The 20,124-nt window shown below is 55.2% G+C and overlaps 6 protein-coding genes across 6 annotated transcripts; 3 read left to right on the top strand and 3 right to left on the bottom strand.

Moving 5' to 3' along the window:
- Window positions 1-184: 184 nt before the first annotated feature.
- Window positions 185-2,537, top strand: SPSK_08643 (uncharacterized protein; the record flags this gene model as incomplete). Its single annotated transcript, XM_016735234.1, has 3 exons — window positions 185-271; window positions 344-545; window positions 616-2,537. The coding sequence occupies 3 exons, from the start codon at window positions 185-187 to the stop codon at window positions 2,535-2,537; spliced, it is 2,211 nt and encodes a 736-aa protein (XP_016587416.1).
- Window positions 2,538-2,941: 404 nt separating this feature from the next.
- Window positions 2,942-5,144, bottom strand: SPSK_08708 (ESCRT-I complex subunit TSG101; the record flags this gene model as incomplete). Its single annotated transcript, XM_016735296.1, has 4 exons — window positions 2,942-4,540; window positions 4,621-4,859; window positions 4,922-5,009; window positions 5,094-5,144. The coding sequence occupies 4 exons, from the start codon at window positions 5,142-5,144 to the stop codon at window positions 2,942-2,944; spliced, it is 1,977 nt and encodes a 658-aa protein (XP_016587415.1).
- Window positions 5,145-7,296: 2,152 nt separating this feature from the next.
- On the top strand, window positions 7,297-8,871 carry SPSK_09104 (indoleamine 2,3-dioxygenase; the record flags this gene model as incomplete). The annotated part of the gene is made up of 1 exon (XM_016735683.1): window positions 7,297-8,871. One exon carries the CDS (start codon window positions 7,297-7,299, stop codon window positions 8,869-8,871), a length of 1,575 nt encoding a protein of 524 aa, XP_016587414.1.
- An 809-nt stretch (window positions 8,872-9,680) lies between these two features.
- Window positions 9,681-10,862, top strand: SPSK_09413 (uncharacterized protein; the record flags this gene model as incomplete). Its single annotated transcript, XM_016735986.1, has 1 exon — window positions 9,681-10,862. The coding sequence occupies one exon, from the start codon at window positions 9,681-9,683 to the stop codon at window positions 10,860-10,862; it is 1,182 nt and encodes a 393-aa protein (XP_016587413.1).
- A 2,865-nt stretch (window positions 10,863-13,727) lies between these two features.
- SPSK_09230 (uncharacterized protein) lies at window positions 13,728-15,123 on the bottom strand (the record flags this gene model as incomplete). The annotated part of the gene is made up of 2 exons (XM_016735806.1): window positions 13,728-15,060; window positions 15,095-15,123. The coding sequence occupies 2 exons, from the start codon at window positions 15,121-15,123 to the stop codon at window positions 13,728-13,730; spliced, it is 1,362 nt and encodes a 453-aa protein (XP_016587412.1).
- A 1,283-nt stretch (window positions 15,124-16,406) lies between these two features.
- SPSK_08829 (chitinase) lies at window positions 16,407-18,353 on the bottom strand (the record flags this gene model as incomplete). Its single annotated transcript, XM_016735416.1, has 1 exon — window positions 16,407-18,353. One exon carries the CDS (start codon window positions 18,351-18,353, stop codon window positions 16,407-16,409), a length of 1,947 nt encoding a protein of 648 aa, XP_016587411.1.
- Between the last annotated feature and the right edge of the window lie 1,771 nt (window positions 18,354-20,124).

The raw sequence follows: 20,124 nt of genomic DNA, 5'->3' as shown, positions 1-20,124 counted from the left end.
GCAAAACAAAGGATCGTCACCAACATACACGTTCTGATGCTCGCATCCTATTGTCCACCCTCAGCCGCTACATTGGAACTCAGACCATCTTGGCATTAGAGGTTCTGGCTCCTCACGTTGCCAACTCAGCGTTACGGTGCCTCTCTGAACACCATCCGACAGTCCCCAAACAACATTTCCTGCCATGGCATACTCACACTCCATTCCGTCCCCAAGGACATCGATGCTTCACGCGGAGTTCCAGCCATCGGCATCCAGCTTCCGGCAGAGCGTCGGATCCTCCCAAAGGAGCGCCGAGAGCTCACACCCCGCCGGCCCGCGCCACGCGGCTGACAGCAGCTAGGTCCGCTCGTCATCCGGCTCGCAGAGATCCACCAACCCGTTTTTCCCATTCATCGAGACGCGGAAAGAAGTCCTAAACGAGGAAAAAAAGGAGGCTCGCAAGGCTCGCAGGGTCCAGGCAAACACTACTATTCGTGACCTGCTCCGGGGCGAGCGTTTGGCCAAAGAGAATCATCGTGGGATCCACTCAGGCTGCGCGTCGTGTAAGTCAATACTGAGAGTCATGTTTGCCGCTGTTTACACGCCACCAACTAATACACCTTGCCAAAGCAGTGAACGACTGTGCAACCGTGTTTGTGCCCCTTGCAGATGCACAAAAGCCTGTCCATTGGCAGCCTGCGAGGAACTCCACGTGGGAAGCACGTCAAGACCCTTTTGCGGATGAAAAGAAAACACAATGCGTTGCGCACTCGCACGTCGAGGTCACCACTCCAATCAGAAAGCGGTGCTCTGCTGTGGATGTGGCTCCTTTGAACCAGCCTCTTGCCAAGACGAAGCCTGCTTCACCACAAAGGACGAGCACGACAGGGCTTTATGCATTGAACGATGCCCAGAGCGGCCTGCGCACTTCGCCCAACGTCAAAAGTGCAGCCAAAAGCTTGGTCTCAACGAGACGAGCCAGCAACGGCTTCCAAGGAAATGGGGCTTCTCGAAAGTCTCACTCAGTCGCCATTGTTAGACTCATGGCACCCATTGAGCCGGCACCTCTCTCAAAGTCAACACTCTACACTCCTTTCCCCGTGAGTGTATGGGCAGTCTCAAGATCACCAGCTGCCAAGGCATCGAGTCTCAAAACAAAGTCAGTCACCAGCATCGAGGAGTCTCCGCAGATAGACATTGAGACTACTTCGGCAGACACCGTCAAAGTCGTCAAGAGCCACGGCAAGGTCGCATCTGGAAACGACAACTTTAATTTGTCCCCGGAAGCAACTCCACGCAAAAGCCTGCCTCCTCAAGCCAGCCATGAACCGACTACACCTGTTCGCCGGGAGCCACCTCGGGTCCACGAATCAGTTATGAAGCCGGTCAAAAAGAAACACGGAGCAGGAAATGAAGCAGTACACGAAACGTCAACGTCTGTAGCAAGCCATCCTACTATCGGCCACAAAGCCGCATCTGTTGCCGACCTCAGAAAATTCTTTGACCGTCCGGGCCCGAGCAACATGTCTACCCACTCGATGCCGAAACTGTCACCTGCAAAGCAATGTGAAGGTAACAGCTTCAGGCCGCCTAGAGTTTCCAAAACGATGATATGTGCCGGGACCACAAAGTCACCATCACTTTCCGAGCTTACGAAGACCAGTAACCACAGCCCAGGGCCCGAAAAGACAGACGCTGTTCGACCAAGGCTTATGGGCGGCCCTTCAGCGCAGTCTCGCCCTGTGCAGGAAAATCAAATTGGGGCCCTTTCAAGGTCCAGACTACGGGCATTTCTTCATTCAAATCGCAGCTCGGGATCATGGAGGCGGCTGTCGTCGCACCTGCGCCGCCGGGGCTCACACGAACAAAGCTCATCCACTGGTGATGCTACTTGCCCTAGTCAAGCATTTGCAGGCTCTGCATCGCATGAAGCCACTCGTAGTCCTTCTGCCCGGAACTCAACTACTGAAAACAAATACCCTGCTAGTGCCGGGTCAGGCAATCGCAACGGCGGACAACTTCTTGCTAAGTTGGAGCCTTTGGCACCACTGACTACGACGCAAAATGCGTTGAACGGATCAAAGCGATCCTGGGTCTGGGGCCATGTTCATAGAGCCAAGGAACAGTCGGGTGCTGCATTCCATGCCAGTGAGGCAGCCGCCAGCGTTGAAGAAAACAAACTGTTCCGGCGCGTCTCGAAAGAGAGCCGTTTTCGAAGCTGGAGTTGGGGGCGTCGAAGCGGCACCAAAGCATCCCTCAATGATGCTAAGAGCAATTCTGTAAATGTGTCTTCGTCAACAAGAGACACGCAAGGCAGCAGTACGAGCACATTTAACGGCCCCTTTGAGGATCTGGAGCATTCGGAAACCGATGCCGCTGTTTTGTCGAACACAGATATGACCTCTGTCACGGCCTCCTCCCCAATGGTCGATGCCGAAGCAAGTTGCGAGCTGCAACACCCAATTCCGGTCCACGTCGACGATATCCAGCGCCTAGTCAGCCTCTGCAAGAAGAGAGAAAAGAGCCCGAGCTTATCGTACCTTTTCCAGCCTTGAATAGTGCCATGCTTATGGAAGACTGCAGTCAATTGCTATTGCTACAGCATCGTTTTGAGACCTCTCTTATGTTTGATTATCGCCTGGCAGCGAAATTATTATATGGTTATCTGGGTCTATGTGCAAAGAAAAGCGAGAAAGTGAGGAAGAGAGAAACAGAGAAATAAAACTGGTATCCGCTACTACGTCTTCCATGTATGTATTGCCCAAGCCATTATAAATCAACTTAATCTTGCAAAAACGAGGTCCATGCATAAAAAAAAACACAACGAACATGATAAATAAAATAAATAAAACAAAATGAATGGAAGGATGTACATGCTATTGAAAAAACCGTAATCTACGCAACAAAGCAAATAAGCTGAGCCTTTTACATTCTTCTTCTCCATACGACCACGTCTTTTCTATGCCGATGCGAGGCCCATGCCTCGGCCGACCTTGCGCACAAGGGCCTTCTTCAGGTACCACTCGCGGGCGAGCGACCGCGTCATCTTGGCGAAAACGGCCGGGCTGACGCGCCCGCGCTCGACGGCACGGCCCAGCATAAACACCGCGTCGGCCAGCGCGCGCTCCTCGGCCACCAGGTCGTACAGCTGGTTCGCCACCACCGTGGGGCCCACCAGCAGGTCGTCCACGGCCGGCGCCTGGGTCTGCTGGCTGCTCGCCACCAGCCCGTCGGCCGCGGCCAACGTCTCGTGCAGAATGTCCGTGTTGCTCGTCAGCAGCGCCGACAGCTGCGCCACGTCCGACATGTCCTGCTGCAGGCGCTGGGCCGCCGTCAGCATGGCCGCCCGCTGCGCACGCAGACCGGCCAGGGACAGGTCGTTCTTGTCACGAATCTGCTGGCGTTGGGCCGCGAGGGTCTGTGCGAGTTGGTGGAGGAGGGCGTCCTTTTCCGGGTTGCGCGGCACGGGCGGCGGCTGCACGGATCCAGCTTGTGCGCGGCCGGACTGGCTGTCGCCGAGGTGGGCACCGTCGGCGGGGCCGTTAGGGTCGTCGTTGGTCGCGGGTTCGTCCATAAGATCGGGCGGAGGGGGTTGCCGCGGCCGTGACTGAACTTGCTGAAGGAACTGCTGCTGTGGTGGATACTGCTGTTGCTGTTGCTGGGGGTTATACTGCTGGAACTGTTGTTGCTGCTGCTGCTGCTGCTGCCATGGTGGCGGGACTTGTTGCGGCTGTTGAGAATATGCCTGCTGGGCCGGCGGAGGCTGCTGCTGTTGTTGGTACTGGTAGTAGGCATTTGAGGACTGATGGCCGTAAGGCACGGAGAGCGGTGGCGGAGACGACTTGGATGGTTGTAGAGGCTGCGGCTGTCCATAGGAGGAGGTATATGGCAGTTGCTGGTGCTGCTGGCTCGGGCTCATGGGTGGCTGGCCGAGAGGGGATTGCTGGTATGCAGGTCGGTCGGGTCGGTCAGGGCGGCCTGGGACCGGTGGCCCTCCGCTAGCACTCCGTGCAGACGGTCCTGCTTCGACGGCTTGCGGCGGTGGGGGACTTGCGCCATACCACGAGCTTCGGACGCCGCCAGCTCCTGCGGATGACGGATGAGGAGGTGGTGGAGGGGGGCTCGGTGTCGCTTGCGATGCTGGGTAGGCATTGTTGCCGTTGGTATACGAGGGATGCGGCGGGACGGGTGGCGGCGATGGGGTGTGATGTGCCAGCGCGACGGCGCTGTGCTGTGGCTGTCCGTTTGCCTTTGGTGGTGGTGGTGGCGGTGGTGGGTCCTGTTGTTGCTGCTGGTGCTGCTGTTGCTGCTGGTGCTGCTGTTGCTGCTGGTGCTGCTGTTGCTGCTGCTGTTGTCGTGAAGCGGTTGCCTTTGGTGACAGCGGGGGTGGGTGTGGCGGCGAGGCCAGCTCTTGTGGCGGTGGAGGGACGGGCGGAGGTGTTGGTGATGCAGCTGGTGCTTGTAATGGCGCTGCTCTCGGGGCCTGGCGTGCAATGACGGGCGGTTCTTTTGCGAAGACATCGCGCAATATGGTCAGAAAGTCACATATCGTCGACTTCTAGAGGACACGGAATCAGGTTAGCTGTCAACATCGCAAGATCCTATCCCAGCTGCCCTTGCTTCAGTCGCTCAACGTACATCCCAAAACTCGGCCCAGCCGGCAAGATACGGATGATATACCTGCCCCTGGGGATCGACGTGCTGGCCAGGGCGGACCATCATATTCTCGGTCGGTGTGACGTAGACGAGCGGCGCCTCGCGCGGGTAGTTGTGCGGCACCCAGAGCGAGATGGGGTAGCGGTAGGTGGCGCCGCGGAAGACAGCCGGTATTGTGCCGGACAGGTGAAGAAGGAGAGCAGATGCGCCATTGGGGAAGGCTGCCAGGGTCAGCAGGGAAACAAAAGTTGCAAAGTATCAGAGGCAAAGGCCATGTACTCACTGTGAACGTCGGTCCGCGGCGACAGCGAGGGGAAGTAGGAGAGCGCCTGCGACACGTCATTGTATGTCCGATTGACGTCTTGGTATTCCTAGAGACGCAGTGACAGTCAGTAAACGGCGCCGCAGGTCAGGACACATCCGCAACTACCACATCGTTGTAGTCTCAGACTCACGCTCGTCAGAACGCTGTAGAGCCAATTCAGCACATGCTGCTGGACAGCCATGGCGGGCGGCTCGCGAGGCGACGTCGGATAGTGCAGCAGAGAGGTTATAGGAGTTTAGTAGCGCATGCAGGGCGGTCGTGCTGTGAGGTCTGACCCTGCATGGGGAGTTGGTATGAAGGGGAGAGTGGTGACGATGTTGGACAATATTACGTGCAACAGTGCTTAGGTGGGGTTGTAACGAGGTATCCTGGGCAAGCTTGGCTGGAACCGTTGTGGACATGCACAGCTGGGGCCTAATGCTGTGGCTGAAGTGTGGCGTCGATTTAAGGAAAGTCCACCTACCATATCTGTACGACTTACGTACCCTGGGACTTACTTCGTATAAAGTGCTGGCCACAACCAACACTGCACCCCGTCGCCAATTTGTAAAGTCATCTTTGACAGCGATACAGACGTCACTCGATGTGGGCCACTCCGCTGACAGGTAATATTCGGTATCGCACAATCGGCGAAAGGGTGCTTCATAGACGGCCTATGGTTATGTGGCGTGCGTTTGAACGTTTCGTTTGATTATTGAATATGACAGGACAAGTGCGACTCGGTGCCTGCCGTGAAATCGTATTCGCACTTGCCTTATGCGCTGGTCTGGTCTGTGGCCCATTTCTCCGGTGTTCACTTCGGAGAAATACAGGCCCCCTCCTTCCAAACAGCGAAGGCACCTGACGGCCAATACGGAAACAGCGCTTGTACCGCAGCAAAACAAATCTGCAGCTTCCCAAGGCGGCGGGGTGTATGTAGAAAATGAATATGGCAATCACGCCTTGCAGCTCAAAAGGGCAGGGGCGCGACTGTGTGGCGAGCGATCCCGTGCTCGTCCTTGCCTGCATGAGAAAACGTGGAAAGAGCGAAGCATGTGCAAATCATGTCACACGACAGCGTTAAACACGATTCACATTCAAAACGCGTCACGGTTTATAAGACGGTACGATAATTGCAATGAAGTCCGAGGTCTGCCCCTAGGGCGGGGGACGATTTGTGAGCATATGTGAGAGGGAGTCACGGCTGAAATTTTGCATTTGTAAATGAAAATCGAGGCCGCTGTCGGAGAGCGACGGCCCAACGCAAAAGCAGCGCAGCTCGGTTCCGCCGGACCAAGGGTGGACTTAGGGGGAAGGTTAGAATACGGCAGGCGCTATGGAGCACCATACAGACAGATTATGAGCCACGCACTCGGAGGGACGACATGCACAAAACAGAAGCGATGAATCGTGCAAGTTTGGCAGGAGCATTGGGAAAAACAGAAACAACAAGAAAAGAGATTCCGCACACTGCGCCCTTGCCTTTTTCGCAAATGCTGGCATCCCCTGGTTCCTTCCCACCTATTGCGTAGGCTTCTTCGTTAGTGCCATACAACGCAAAAAGACGCACATCTGCTGCGCCGAGTCGGACCATCTGAATTTGCCTCTCGCACCCCGGGACACTGGATTCGCCTCGAGACTCTGGAGGGCGGGATGGCGCGGAGCAGTGCGAGAATGGTCCTGCCCTGCCCTGTCCTGTCCCATGGCTATGGGCAGCCTGGAATTTTCAAGCTATTTTCCTTAGCGGCATAGCCTGGTGAAAGAACCCGGAAGAAGGCGCGATCGAGACAACCCGGGGGCGGCGCTTGCCTGCAAATTATAAAGCGCCGTTAGTTTCCCGTCTTTTCTCGGGCGCCTTCCGTTGTCTCGCCTTTTCTCCTTTTTCTCTTCTTCTTTTCTCCTTTTCTCCTTTCTTCCTCAACCCCAGACAAACTCCCTCAAACCCATGGTCACGCATCCAGAAACTCGCACGGCTGAGGAGTATCACAGAATCAATTCTGTATACTCCTTGCGTCAGGACCTCTCGAGCACTTGAAACATCACGACCGCTTACATTGCCGAATCCAGCAATTGCTTCCCTCCCAAGCCTTGCAAGCAATCTCGGCATAACAGATACTAAACTGCATTTCGCTCTGTCGGCTGACGGCTTACACTTTGGACCAAAGAGCATCGTAACGTCAAACAATCACGAGCGACGACATCGTTCCAAAAGACAAGAACAGACAAATCCAAACCGCTGTCCTCGTGACCACAGTCTGCGGCTTCACACGCTATCGAAAAACGACTCTTGCTTCTCGGTTTCTTGAAACATAGGGCCAACAAGAGCTAGACAAGCCTCTGGCCTGCTACCAAATATGCTTCCCAAAATCCCCGTCCTTGCCGACTATGGCATCTCCCCCAAGCACGGCTTCCTCCCTAATGAGCTGCCCCTTGCTCGGCTGCCGGATCCGTACTACAACAAGTGGGAGGCCGTCGTGGCCAACCTGCAGGCCCTGATCCTCAGCCGTCGCGTGCGCGGCGTGGTCGACCGTCTGCCTGTGCTCTCCACGGTCGGCCTGGAACACGACGCGGAGTGGCGGCGGGCTTACAGCATCCTCTGCTTCATTGCGCACGGCTACATCTGGGGTGGTGACAGCCCCAGCGACCGCCTCCCGCCGCCCATCACCGTGCCGCTGCTGGCTATTTCGGCGCGCCTCGAGGTGCCGCCCGTGGCTACGTACGCCGCGGTGTGCCTCTGGAACTTCAAGCCGCTCTTTGTCGATGAAGGCGTCGACCAGCTCGAGAACCTGGCCACGCTCAACACGCTGACCGGCTCCATTGACGAGTCGTGGTTCTACCTTGTCTCTGTGGCCATGGAGGCCCGCGGCGGGCCCATGATTGCCATCATGCTCAAGGCCATGACGGCCGTGCGCGAAGACGACGCCGACACGGTCACGGCATGCCTGTGCGCCTTTGCCGAGCGCCTCAACGACCTCGGCGAGCTGCTGCAGCGCCTGCACGAGCAGTGCGACCCCACCGTCTTTTACCACCGCATCCGGCCGTTTTTGGCCGGCAGCAAGAACATGGCCGACGCGGGCCTGCCGCTCGGCGTCATCTACGACGAGGGCCGCGGCGACGGCGAGGACCAGGTGTACCGCCAGTACAGCGGGGGTAGCAATGCGCAGAGCAGCCTGATCCAGTTCTTTGATATTGTCCTGGGCGTGGAACACCGCCCGACGGGCGTCAAGGCGGGCGACGGTGCCAATGCTGGCGGGGCCGACGGCGACGATGCGGCCGCCAAGGCGGCCGCCGCATCCCGCCACAACTTTATTCTGGAGATGCGCAAGTACATGCCGGGCGCGCACGCGCGTTTCCTGCAGGACGTCACGGATGTGGCCAACATCCGCCCGTACGTGCTTGCCAACCAGGCTGCGGGTACCAACCGACCGCTGTCGATTGCCTACGACTCGTGTCTGGCCATGCTCCGCGCCCTGCGCGACAAGCACATTGCCGTGGTCACACGCTACATTGTGATTCCGTCGCGTGACGTGGCACGTGCCCGCAGCCGCTCGCGCAGCCCCGAGGCTCTGCGCCGTGCCGCGCCCACGACGCACCGGCCCAAGACGATGAACCTGGCGATGGCGGCCGTGAAGACGGACGACAACGGCACCAAGAAATCGCTCAAGGGCACGGGCGGCACGGCACTGATTTCGTTCCTCAAGCAGGCACGCGACGAGACGGGCGAGCCGGCCGTCGAAGAGTGGACGCAGCGTTTCATGAACCGGCAGGGCCGCGTGCCGGGCAAGAACGACTTCTTCTTTGGCAAGCCCGCCGAGCCAGCGACGCCGGGGGTGGCAGCGGCTGTGACGGGGGATGAGGAGGTCGAGGTCGGCGGGCTGGCCGGCATGTGGACGCTGGACGAAGATGTCGGCGGTCTCTGCTTGTACTAGTCCTTGATTGGGTCTCGGTCCAGTTTTTGATCCATTCCATGGCGAGCGTGCATGCACAGTACGCTTTGTCATGGCCCCGGCCTTGGAACGATGGGATCCTCAACGATTCACTCGTCTTTTATCATTCTTCACCGTTTCCCGGTGGCTACAGGTACACCTTTGCCGTCGAAGCCAGTCAGCTCGATGCAGGCGGGCCTGTGTTATTGAACTTTTTTTTTTTCCTTTTTACCTACATACATAAGCAATGACATCTTATATTTTGAATCTCTTCATTCTTGGTGAAGACCACATCGAAGCTTTCCCGTTTCTGTGTCTGCATTATGGACCAACATCAGTCCATCCAGGGAGAAGATGAACTGCGTCCCTCAGCCTACAGTTTGGCTCGCTGACTCCGTCAAACCACTAGCTGTTGTTGGACGATGGCCAACGGTACGTCACTATACAATGTCCAACGAGTGACGCTCACTAAGTTGGCAACTATTGCATCACCAGTGTAAGCTGCAAGCGTTGAACTCCTTCCATCTGTCAACCAATGAGGAGCAACATCGAGATTTGTTTACACACCCTTTTCTGCGGCAGCACGAACCCATGGATCTTTTCATCGGCCCTTTATCTGGCCCCTTCTCCTTCCTTGGTCCCTTTCTTGACAAGGTTGTCGTCTCTCTCTTCTTTTTTTCTTTCTACTTTTGTTACATTGTATCTCATGTCATGCTTAAATCATTAATTTTTAATTTCTGTGGATCAGTTACAACACATTCATCACCATTTGCATCACCTCGATTTTTTTTGGTATCATCGTCATTTTCATCATGGATTACAAGGACGAGAAGCCAATTGTCACCGTCCATGACATTGTGGACGACTACAAGGTGGCCCACTCCAAGATTGTCACGGCCAACCCCATTATATCGCCGATTCTCTTTTGTCGGCAGCTGGTGAAGCGCCGGCGTGAGGCCAAGAATGAGAAGGCGCGTCAGGAGGGCGAGACCAAAATCGCAAAGAGCCTGTCCGGCATCCGGGAGGCCATCTTTGAATCGGAGCAAAAGTGCCACATTCTCGTCAGGCGCCTAGAAGACCTCTGCGGCAACATCGGCATGCGGACCCAATACCTGCATTTCGCCGTCGTGAGTCTGCTCCCACCGTCCGACGACGCCGGCTACCGGGGCAGCAGTACGGCCGAGTACCAGGCCTTGAAGGCGGCCAGGTTCCGCAGCATGGCTGAGCAGACCCAGGTCGCCTTCAACGCAGTCGAGACGGCCGTCAGGTTCATCCGTGCGCAAATGAACGGAGTCATTGTCCTGGTCGACGAGGCCTGCGCCGGTAAGCTGTTTGTGTCGCCTTTTGGCGACCAGAACCCGCCGAGCTTGTACCCAAACGGGCGGACGCGGCCGCGGATGGTGCGCCGGGACCCGTCCAAAGACGGCTGCCCGTCCCAGTTTGTCAAATTGCGCGAGGCCGTGCTTGCCACGGCGACGACCAACAGCGACTGGAGCATTCCGGACGCGCAGTATGACTTGTTCCACGCCGTCCACAGGCAGCTGAAGAAGGTGCAAGACGCGCACGGCTCCGCATACGGGGAGAGCATGGCCAAGCGGACCGTCCACGGCGGGTTCCGGCCGCCCCCCGGTGGTTGGTGGCGCCGCGAGTACATGCGGTCGGCCGCGACCGTGCTGAACAATCTGGCCACGCGGATGGTCTCCCTGCAAGCGAAAGCAGACGGCGTCCGCGAGGCGCTGGTCACCGCCAACCTCGTGCGCGAGGCCACCGCGGCGGTGATCAAGCAAGAGTTGGCGTCGCTGGGTCCGGCCTGCACCGTCATCCCCAAGCAGTTGGAGCCGGTTGACATGAGAATGTACAACATCTGGTACGACAGCATGCAATCGGTGAAATCGACAAAGGGCAGGACGCACAGCGTCCTGCAGACGGCAGAGGCCATGCCTCTTGTCCACACCATCAGCTACAAGCCGCACCAGCGCGGCGTAACGAAGTAGAGGAGGACGTCCATGTGATACCCACTCTTGGAGACGTGCATTTGTGCATTTTTGTGTGTTGGTTGTGACTATGATTTCGTTCTACCTTTCATTCGGGTTTGGATATGTTTGGGGTTGCTTTGGGGGTGTTTTGTTATTTGATGTGTTTTACTTGCAATCAATCAATGATGCATGAATTAAGCTTAAATTTAAACTTTTCCGGTTGAAGCAGCACAATGTGATTAGCGAAATGTGCCGGATCATTCTACGTCAGTCTTTTAGGAACCAAACAACACTAACACGACACAAGAAAGGTGCTATTATTTCCTTACCATTTTCAACCAGCGTACGAACAGTATAGATCTACGAAATGCGATGCACGTCTAACGAAATGTGGCATTTGCTGTGTATACGTCGCTTACTTGACTTATACAACAATTATATGGCACTTATGCAATTAAACAGAAATCGGGCAACGGCGAGCAAGCGTCGCAGCACGAATTTGGTGCAGTCGTATCCCAGGCAAAGATATAGTTTGTCTCACAGAATGCTCAGAAAGCTCGCTTTTCTCCTCAGCCCTTGCCGTAATTACTCCACAAGTCAACGTTGGGACAAAACACAAAACCAGTCCAGGGTGCAAAACACAATTGAAGAATGGTAAAGTGAAGTCGGAAAAGTGGAGCAGATGCAAGGCTCGACAGATGTGGGAAGGTACGGAGTCCAGATCAGAAGTACCCGGTACTTCCTGCTGCGAACTCCAGGGTCACGGGCAACGCGCTAGATCCATTTGAGGAGAGGGGTGTGTCTATCACTATGAATCATTTCGCATCACTTTGCATCAACGTCGCATCATTTGCAGGCGGGCAGCAGACTTGTTGGTCTCTTGCTTCTTCCCGTTTGGTGGAAGGATTCTTGGCGGGCTGTCACTGTAAGGAACCGAGTGCAGCAACACAGGGTGAGCAGGGCGAGCAGATTGGCCTGGGCTTCGGAAAGACTCGCGGTGAAAGACAGAGGCGATACTGTTTGGAAAGCCGTGAACGAGGAGAGAATGTCGAGAGCTTTCAAGGGAAAGGGGCAACTAAAGAGCGCTGTCGGTGTCTATATTGCTGCCAGTTGTCCATTGAGAGCCAGGTTACTCCAAGGCTTCGTCCAGGTGACCTTGCTCCCACCTAGCACAAAATGCGGTCTATGTGCTTTTGGCAGCGTGCATTCCGATTCTTTCTCTTTTCGTAGACGCTCACAAGAAGATGTGACTTGCGATCTGTGGTAGACCTTCCGCTGGTCGTCATAAGACAAGATAATACTGCTTGCCAAAAGGGAGCTGGGTAGAGGCCATCAGACATTTGCTTCCGCCAGAGCGAATTTGACCGCGACCTAGAGGATAAGAGGATAAGAGGATATAAAGACTGGTATGTCAATGAATGATGGAGCTGAGAAAAGGTGAAAGACGGTGGATGACTTCACATTGCCCTATCCTGCCGAGCACGATTCCATACATCCACGGTTTGTGTATAGTCGAGCCAAGCCAGTTATAGAGCAGCACCACAACAAGCAGCCATTTCGCCAGATGCTTTCGTGATGCGTCCGGAGTCATCGAAAGAGCGAGTACAGGTACATCCGTCCGAGAGTTGCAGATGAGGAGAAGAACAGTGTGAAGCGAGACGTGGCCTATATATGAAGCGTCGCAGATGACGAGATATGAATCATTCTCCCTCACAATCCGACACGCCTCGACTCGACAGTATACCAAAATCACCCCAAAGTTACCCAAAGCAGCATACGCACCTCTCGTAGATGCTCATTTGTCTGGTGCTTGGCACTGCAGAGCCCTTCTACCCCCTCGTCCGTCGTTTCCCTTGCGACGTCTCCGGAAAAACGAGAGGGTATGGAGAACTGGCAGCGTATATAAAGAACAGTTGCTGGTATCTGAATCGACCTTTTTCTTTCCTTTTTTTTGTCCTTTTCTTCATTTATCTTTTATATTTCCCTTGCCAAAATTGATTTTCTCTTGTTCCTCTATCCTTCTGACCTTGTATCAACATGTCCTGCTGGCATCGATATCCCAATGATCGATATCCAAATGTCGCCATCATGGCACCGACAAATACGCAGGTAAGCTCTCGCTCTTTTTGGCCCACCCGAAAGGCACAAAACCACACAATGTTGCACGCCTCTCTGCATGAAGAAAAACCATCGTTCCCTATGTTGAGAACAAAACCACTGCACACAACATGGCACGAAGGGACCGAGGATTTGACGGAGTCGGACACCTGCAGGATGGAACAGGAACTATCAGGCGACAATAGAGGGCGACAAGGTGGGATGGGAGTAGAAGAGCCGGTGCCAAGAGAGTTTACTTTCAGCACTGTTCCTACGTTCCTACTTCAGCGGCTTCTCTTCGTTTGAGGATGATTTCCGCTGTCTCGTTTTGGTTTCTTGCCCTCCCGTCACATCTTGTCCTCCTCTTTTTGTTTGTGGTGGGACTGTGTCTTCGTTCTCGCAGTGGCCTTCTTCTCTCCTCGGCTCATGCGTGGTTGTGCCTTGCCGTGTTCATGAAAGCAACTATATTCTATATATGTCACCTAAGAGCCGACATCGTCTGACAGCAGACTTCACAAGGCACATTTGTTGCTTTGTTTTGGGCGTGCAATTAAGCTTTGATTCTTCAGTTTGCATAAGATACATAAAAGTGCAAAACTCGCTAACTTGGCAATGCAAAGGACATAGAAAAGGAGAAACGCAAGAATAGAGGTAAGTAGACATAGAAATAGACAATATAAAAACAACTCAGCCGATCCTTTTGTACTTTTGTCCTTTGGAAATTTTGTCCTTTTGTGCGAAAAGAAAAAAGTAACTTTTAAAAACAAATCCTCTCTACTGTGACTGCTACTTCTTTTTCCGCCGCTTGCTGCCTCCATCGTTTTCGCGGTCCCGGCTCTGCACAAGAAGCATCTCCCGCAGTGCCGCCGTCTCCGCCTCCTGTCGTGCCAGCTGAATGCGCAGCGCGTCGCGCTCGCCTTGCAGCTGCCCGACTTCCACCTCCAGCTCCGAGATGCGGTCCAGCTTCTTCTGGCGGTACTTGCGCGCCGCCAGGCTGTTGCGCTGTCTCTTGAGGAGGAGATCCTCGTCGTCCGCAGCCGCCGTCGTCGTGGACGTCCGGACACGCGCACCGCCGGCACCCGACTTTTTGTGGATGCCGCGCGCAGCACAACTGAGCGTCAGGCCAGGGACGTTGGGTGCCGAGGACGACGAAGAAGAAAAGGAGGAACGAGACGGAGGCGGGGGCGCGGCCACAGCCGAAACCGACGTGCCAGACGCAGACGATGACGAAACGGACGGTGCCATGGCCACAGACGCGGCTGGTGCCGCGATGCTAGGTGACGTCGACCCAAGCGAAGACAAGTCCAAGAACGAAAGAAACTGAAGATTGTTGCTGCTGCTGCTGCTGTTGTTGTTGTCGTTGTCGTTGTCTTCTCCAATAGCTACACTCGCGCTGCAGCCGCCGTCGACCGCCTGCGCAATAGGCGACGTCTCCGACGAGTAGGCCGGCGACAGAGACAGCGGTGGTGTGCGCGATTGGGTGGCCGTTGACGTGGCCATGGTCGCGCCCACCGATGACGAGGGCGAATGGTGGTGCGATGTCATGCCAAGGCCAGACGACGGAAACATGATGGGGTCCGCGTACGGCATCGTCAAGGTCGACGACCAATCAAGAATATCGAGCGGGGGTTGTTGCAGCTGCTGGTCTTGTTGAGGGAAAGAGGAGGTTGCCAAAGAACAGGACAGCTGCTGGGATCCGTACGAGTCCAGCAGTGGTGTGGACAGCGAAGAAAGGAGAGAGGCGGGCGTGGTCGACAGTGCTGTGGTCGGCGGCGTGTCCGCACACGAGACGGCGGGCGTCGACTGGGCTGCCGGGAACAGAGGCCAATTGGAAAGCTCCGATGGGGTGGGAGCCGTTGAAGGAAGAGAACTGGAGGGAACAGAAGTCGAAGTTGAAACAGAATAAGGCGCAAAAACAAATGCAGGTGAAGAATCAAAACAGAGGCTGCTGCCGCTTTCGTGGTTCGCCCAATTAAGGAACAGATCACCAACGTCGCCGTCGTCGGGGTCCTCGTGCGGCTGCTGTTGGCAATCTGTCGAGGGTGCTTGTCGGTGGTTGTCGCACTGCCGCCCGTCTCGACAACTAAGACATGTTGTGGGCGACAGGTGCCTGGGCGGGCTGGAACCAGTGGAAAGCGGAGTTGCGGACGCACGCTGCTGATGATGAAGCGCCGGCACCCATTCTTGCAGAGTTAACGGTCGGCCTCCTTAGGTCGAGGCCGTGACAAGGGGAGAAACTTGGAGGATGTCAAAAGCAAGGAACACCGACTGCAAAATAGGTGGTGCCTTGTAAAGGGAAATCAAAATGAAAAAAAAAAAAAAAGTGACAGAAAAGACTGTGGAAAGGGGTGGAAATTGAACGAGAGAAAGGAGAGAAGACAAGAATTGAGGCAAAAGAGGGGTGGGCGTTGGAGGTTTATAATGAGATCTGGTGAGATGTGGTTTGGTACCAAGTTCACAAAGGGAAAGGACCATAAAACTTGTCCGTTTACCCTGGCACAGGTCGCTTGGAGCACTGCCAGCCACGGTGTATTGTCTGCGGCGGCAAGTCCGTCTTGCCTCCAGCCCTTATTTGGATGGTTTGGGGAGGCTTTGAGTGATCGTCGTTGTCTTAGCCACACGCCCCCAAGAAGCCGCTTCTGAGTCACCGCAAGTACCTCTGACTTCCTCGGCACAGCCGTCCCGGCGTCTTTGTCGCTAATCAGTCCCACCCTGCTCTGAATGGTCCAGGGTGCAGCAAAGGATGATGCGCGCCGTTGATCGACAATCGAATTTGGGTTTTTCAGGCTTATCAGATTGAAAACCTCATTCAAAGGTTGACTTTCTTGTGATGTTAGCGACGTTAGAAAAATGGGAAGGACGAGGCAGTGCAAAAAATGAGAACAAATGTCGCGAGACGCTAGAACAGCATGAATCCACAACAAGATGCATACATACACTTCCTGCATAAACAGGGAAATGGGGAAAACAAGCACAAACCAGACGAGAAGAGAAATGGGGTTCTCAAACTGACGCGCAACGTCTCTTGTTCTTTATGTTTGCGTGCCACAACAGCAAAAACTGCACACCCACCGCTCGTTCTGTTTTCGTGAAACTGACAAAAGTATGTTGTATATCGTACAAGACTCGTGTGAAGCCACACCAATACATTCAAAAAGTCTGGACACAACAGCCTGCCCGGAAAAAGCGTGCAGGAGATAAGCTGCAGCAACAAACACACTTGACATTATATAAAACAACAAAGGGTGCTGCGGTCCAACTGAAAGAATCCAAAAAAAGTTTTGTTTTCAAAAGGTATAAATAGAGAGAAAGAAAAAGTAAGGCAATGCAATATGCTGTGTTAAAACCACCTGTACAGGGAAAGCCAAGACCAGACAAAAGAAAAAAAAAGCCCGAAACCCAGAAAAGACGCAGTCCATCATTGCAAGCAATCAAGACAAGATTGGAGCCTTTTTATTGACCGCTTTACAGCATCATCATAACACCGGCGACGAACAGGGCGGCCAGACCCATCTGGGTCGACACCTTGCGAGCGCCAGCAGTGACGACGCTGCTGCTGGGCGAGGAGGGAAGGCGCGAGGCGCTGGCCGTGGCACCAGAGCCAGCACCGTTGCCGTTGCCGTTCCCGTTCCCGTTGCCACTGCCCGTACCGGCACCACCGGTCGTAGGCTTGACCTTGGTAACAGTCGAGGCCGTCGAGTTGCTGTAGTGCACCGCAATAAGCGTCGTCGTGGGAACAGCGACGTTGCCAACAATGATCGGCGATGAGTTGGCACCCGAGCCCGAGCCAGGGTAGACAGTGATGGTGCTGACAGCAACCGTGTGGGTGTTGACGCGGGCCGGGCAGTTGGTGACCTCGGGAGCGCACGAGGTGATGGTCTCGTAGCTGGTGCTGTAGATGGTGCTGACAACAGGGGCACCGCCAGCACCACCGTTACCGCCGGCAGGGATGCTGGTGGTGGGCTTCTCGGTGGCAGTCACGGGGCAGATGGTGGTGTACAGATCGACGACGACCGTGGTGACCTTGCCGTAAGGGCAGTTGGTCACCGTCGGAGCGCAAGACAGGATGGTGCTCGTGTAGGTCGAGCGGACAGTCGAGGTGATCAGCGAGGCGGAAGGCGAAACAGCCGGGCTGGAGATGGGACCGGTAGAGGCCGAAGCACTGGCAGAGCCGCCGGCAGAGCCACTGGTCGAGCTAGGGACAGCTGAGGTACTAGAGTTGGAATAATGAGTGGAGCTGAAAGCAGCGGAGCTGGAGGCCGAGCTGGAAGCAGAAGCCGAAGCAGAGGCAGACGACGAAGGGACGGAGCTGGAAGCCGAGCTAGAGGCCGAGACAGAGCTGGAGGCAGAAGCGGACGACGAAGCGGATGAAGAAGCCGAGCTGGAAGAGACGACGCTCGAGGTCGAGATAATCGACGGGACGGGGTCAGCAGGGTTGGCAAGCTCGACAGCCAGGCCAATATAGTTGGTCTTGCCCTGCTGCTTGGTCTCGACTGGGTTGTTGAGACCGAAGAACTCGTCCCACAGCATGATGCCACCGAAGTGGCTGTTGCCGCGGTACTTGACAATCAGGTTCTCAAACTGCTTGGGGTTAAGGTAGCCGGTCCCGGCCGCCTCGGGACTAGCGGGCAGACCAATGAACAGCGGGGTGTTTGCGTTGAGGGAGCCGGCGAGGTGGGTGACCCAGGCATTGAAGTTGAAACCCGCTCCCAGGCCATCACAGACCGGGTTGTTGTAGAACTGGATGAAGAGGAGGTCAAACTTGGACCCGGCCAGGATACCAGTCATCTGGAAGTTCTTGTCGGAGAAGGGGCACTGGGGAGCAGCAGTGACAAGGTAGTCGCCGCCCTTGAAGTTGGTGCGCAGCCGCGAGACAAGGGTGTTCCAGGGACCCTGGTCGGCGAACTTCTCCTCGATGTCCAGGTCGAAGCCGTCGACGGAGTTGTGGGTGGTGCCGACATCGAAAGGACGGGGATACTTGTCGGTGCCGTCGTACGGACCAAAGGCACCCCACAGGAAGTCGGCAAACTTGGTGGCCTCGGCATCGGAGGACACGGTGTAGTTGGCGTCCTTCGTGAAGACACCGCCAATGGACAGGAGGATCTTGACGCCGTTGTCCTTGCACGTCTGCCAGCCATCGGTGATGTCCGGGCAGTCCTTCAGCAGGAACGAGTCGGGGTAAAAGCCAGCAAAGCAGTGGTTGGCGAAGTTGTCACCAGGGTAGCCGGACTTGCCGCCGTTCTCGGGCGAGATGTTGACGAAGGCCAGCGTCACGTAGTCGATGCCGGTCTGGCAGACAGTGGACAGCTCATTGCTGCCCTGCTGACCGTAGTAGACGTTGACCTGGGCGGACTTGGCGGCCACTACAGCGGCGGAAGCCGCAGCCAGGAGCGTGTTCTTGATAGAAGGCATTGTTGCGTTCTTTGTTTATATAAATGAGTGTTGGTGATATGAAAAAAGTAGTGCCAAAAGAGAACGGGACGAGGCCGTTGAAGAACGAGAGACTATATAAAAATGAGTGACTATGATCCAAAGATCAAAACGAAAGGACGCAAACCAGAAGGAATGCAAAAACGACTCAGTAAACAGAGTCGGTTGGTGAACGAAGTTGGCGATGGAGAGAAAACAAAAAGAGGAAAAAGGGGAAAGGGAGAAAAAGAAGGAAAACGTCCAAAGCTGGACAAGCGGCGAGCCATCGTAGCCATATATTGCTCGAGGAAAAGTCCCGAGAACGACCATGCCACACGCGCGTATGGGGGTGGTGGGCAAGCCACAAGGAGGAGGAGGAGGTGAAGGGGGGCTGCTCTCTGCGAGTTTGTATCTTGAGTGTGAAAAGGGGCACGATACCCAGATTGGGCAAGTCTGCCGTTCCATGCGTATGTCGACCCTTGCCCTGCCTTGGGCTGGCCTCAGTCCACTTTCCATCAAAGGGTTTTGCCTGGTACCTTTTGGCATTGCCATTTGCTTGCTGCTTGCCCTTTTGAACTCTAGCTCCGCCTCTTCCCTAGCAACATCTCTCTAGCACTGCACCAGAATGAAGGAAGGGCGCGGCAGGGCGTGCCGAACATGTCGACCTGCCAGGAACAGAACTGGCAAAGTGGATAAGATCAGGAACAATAGAAAAAGCCTCCAGTGGAAAGACCGGGGAGAGACGTCGTGATTGGCCTGGGAGGCACACCTCATGCAGGTACAAGTGGATGGCCCTGAAAGTTAAGATGACTGACGATGCCCGTCCTGAGGTGCTTCTGAAGAGTCTCCAAGGCTGAGGGGGTGACGAAAAAACCGCCAACGGAATGCTTGCCGACGACATCGAACGAACATCAGGCGTTGAAACACGTCTTGTCGAAATCAACCTTTTTCAACGGTTTATGGAAGGCTCGACTTTAGCAGTAAGCTGCTTTGCATTCATTTTCTCTTCTTCGTCGCATTCCTCGGACAGGTCGGCACAGTGGCAAACAGAAGACACCGGGTTTACCTCCACCGTTTTGCTTAATTCCAGACTTGCCCGGACGGCGGAAGCAGAGAATGGGCCGCCATGTCTTCGAGATCCCAGCGTGCCTCTTTTGCGTCTCATTGTGCCCCCTTGCGCTGGGCCTGTGTATGTCAGTTAATATACGGTGGGAGCATGATAGTGGTAGGGGATGCATAGGCATGGTAGGGCTTTGTCACCTAACACACTCGCAACGTATGTTGGCCTTCACGATGTGTTTTTCCTTTTTCCTTTTTTTCTTCTTTTTTTTTCTTTTTTTCTTTTTCCCCATCTCGCCAGTCCAGCTTGGCGCGCTGGGGACTGGGTGTCAATGGAAAAGCGGCACGCCAGGTACGACACCCATTCATAACCGTCTGCAGTGTTGTCGATGTAGCAGACGAGTTGCCCGAAGCAGAATTCCAAAACCCAATAAAGTCAACAGCACAAGCCGCATCCCTTAGCGTGGGCCGAGAACCCACTGGCCATCCATCACCAACAGATAGAGGACCAGGATTGGCTGCTTCTTGGTAAATGGGACCTGGTAAGGGGGGTTTGGTGGAAACGGTGTGACGGCTCGTCTGAAAGTTTCGCCGGGCTGGCGCGCTTGGAACGAAGCGTTACCGATTTGAGCTTTGAGGCAAAAGAAGATGGAAAGGAATAAGATTAGCACCAAGCGCCTTGTCCGTTGAAGTCAGGGGGTGCCACCTGCGATGG

This window comes from Sporothrix schenckii, assembly GCF_000961545.1.
Source record: "Sporothrix schenckii 1099-18 chromosome Unknown Cont44, whole genome shotgun sequence".
NCBI lineage: Eukaryota > Fungi > Ascomycota > Sordariomycetes > Ophiostomatales > Ophiostomataceae > Sporothrix > Sporothrix schenckii.
This window is presented reverse-complemented; position numbering and strand designations above follow the sequence as displayed.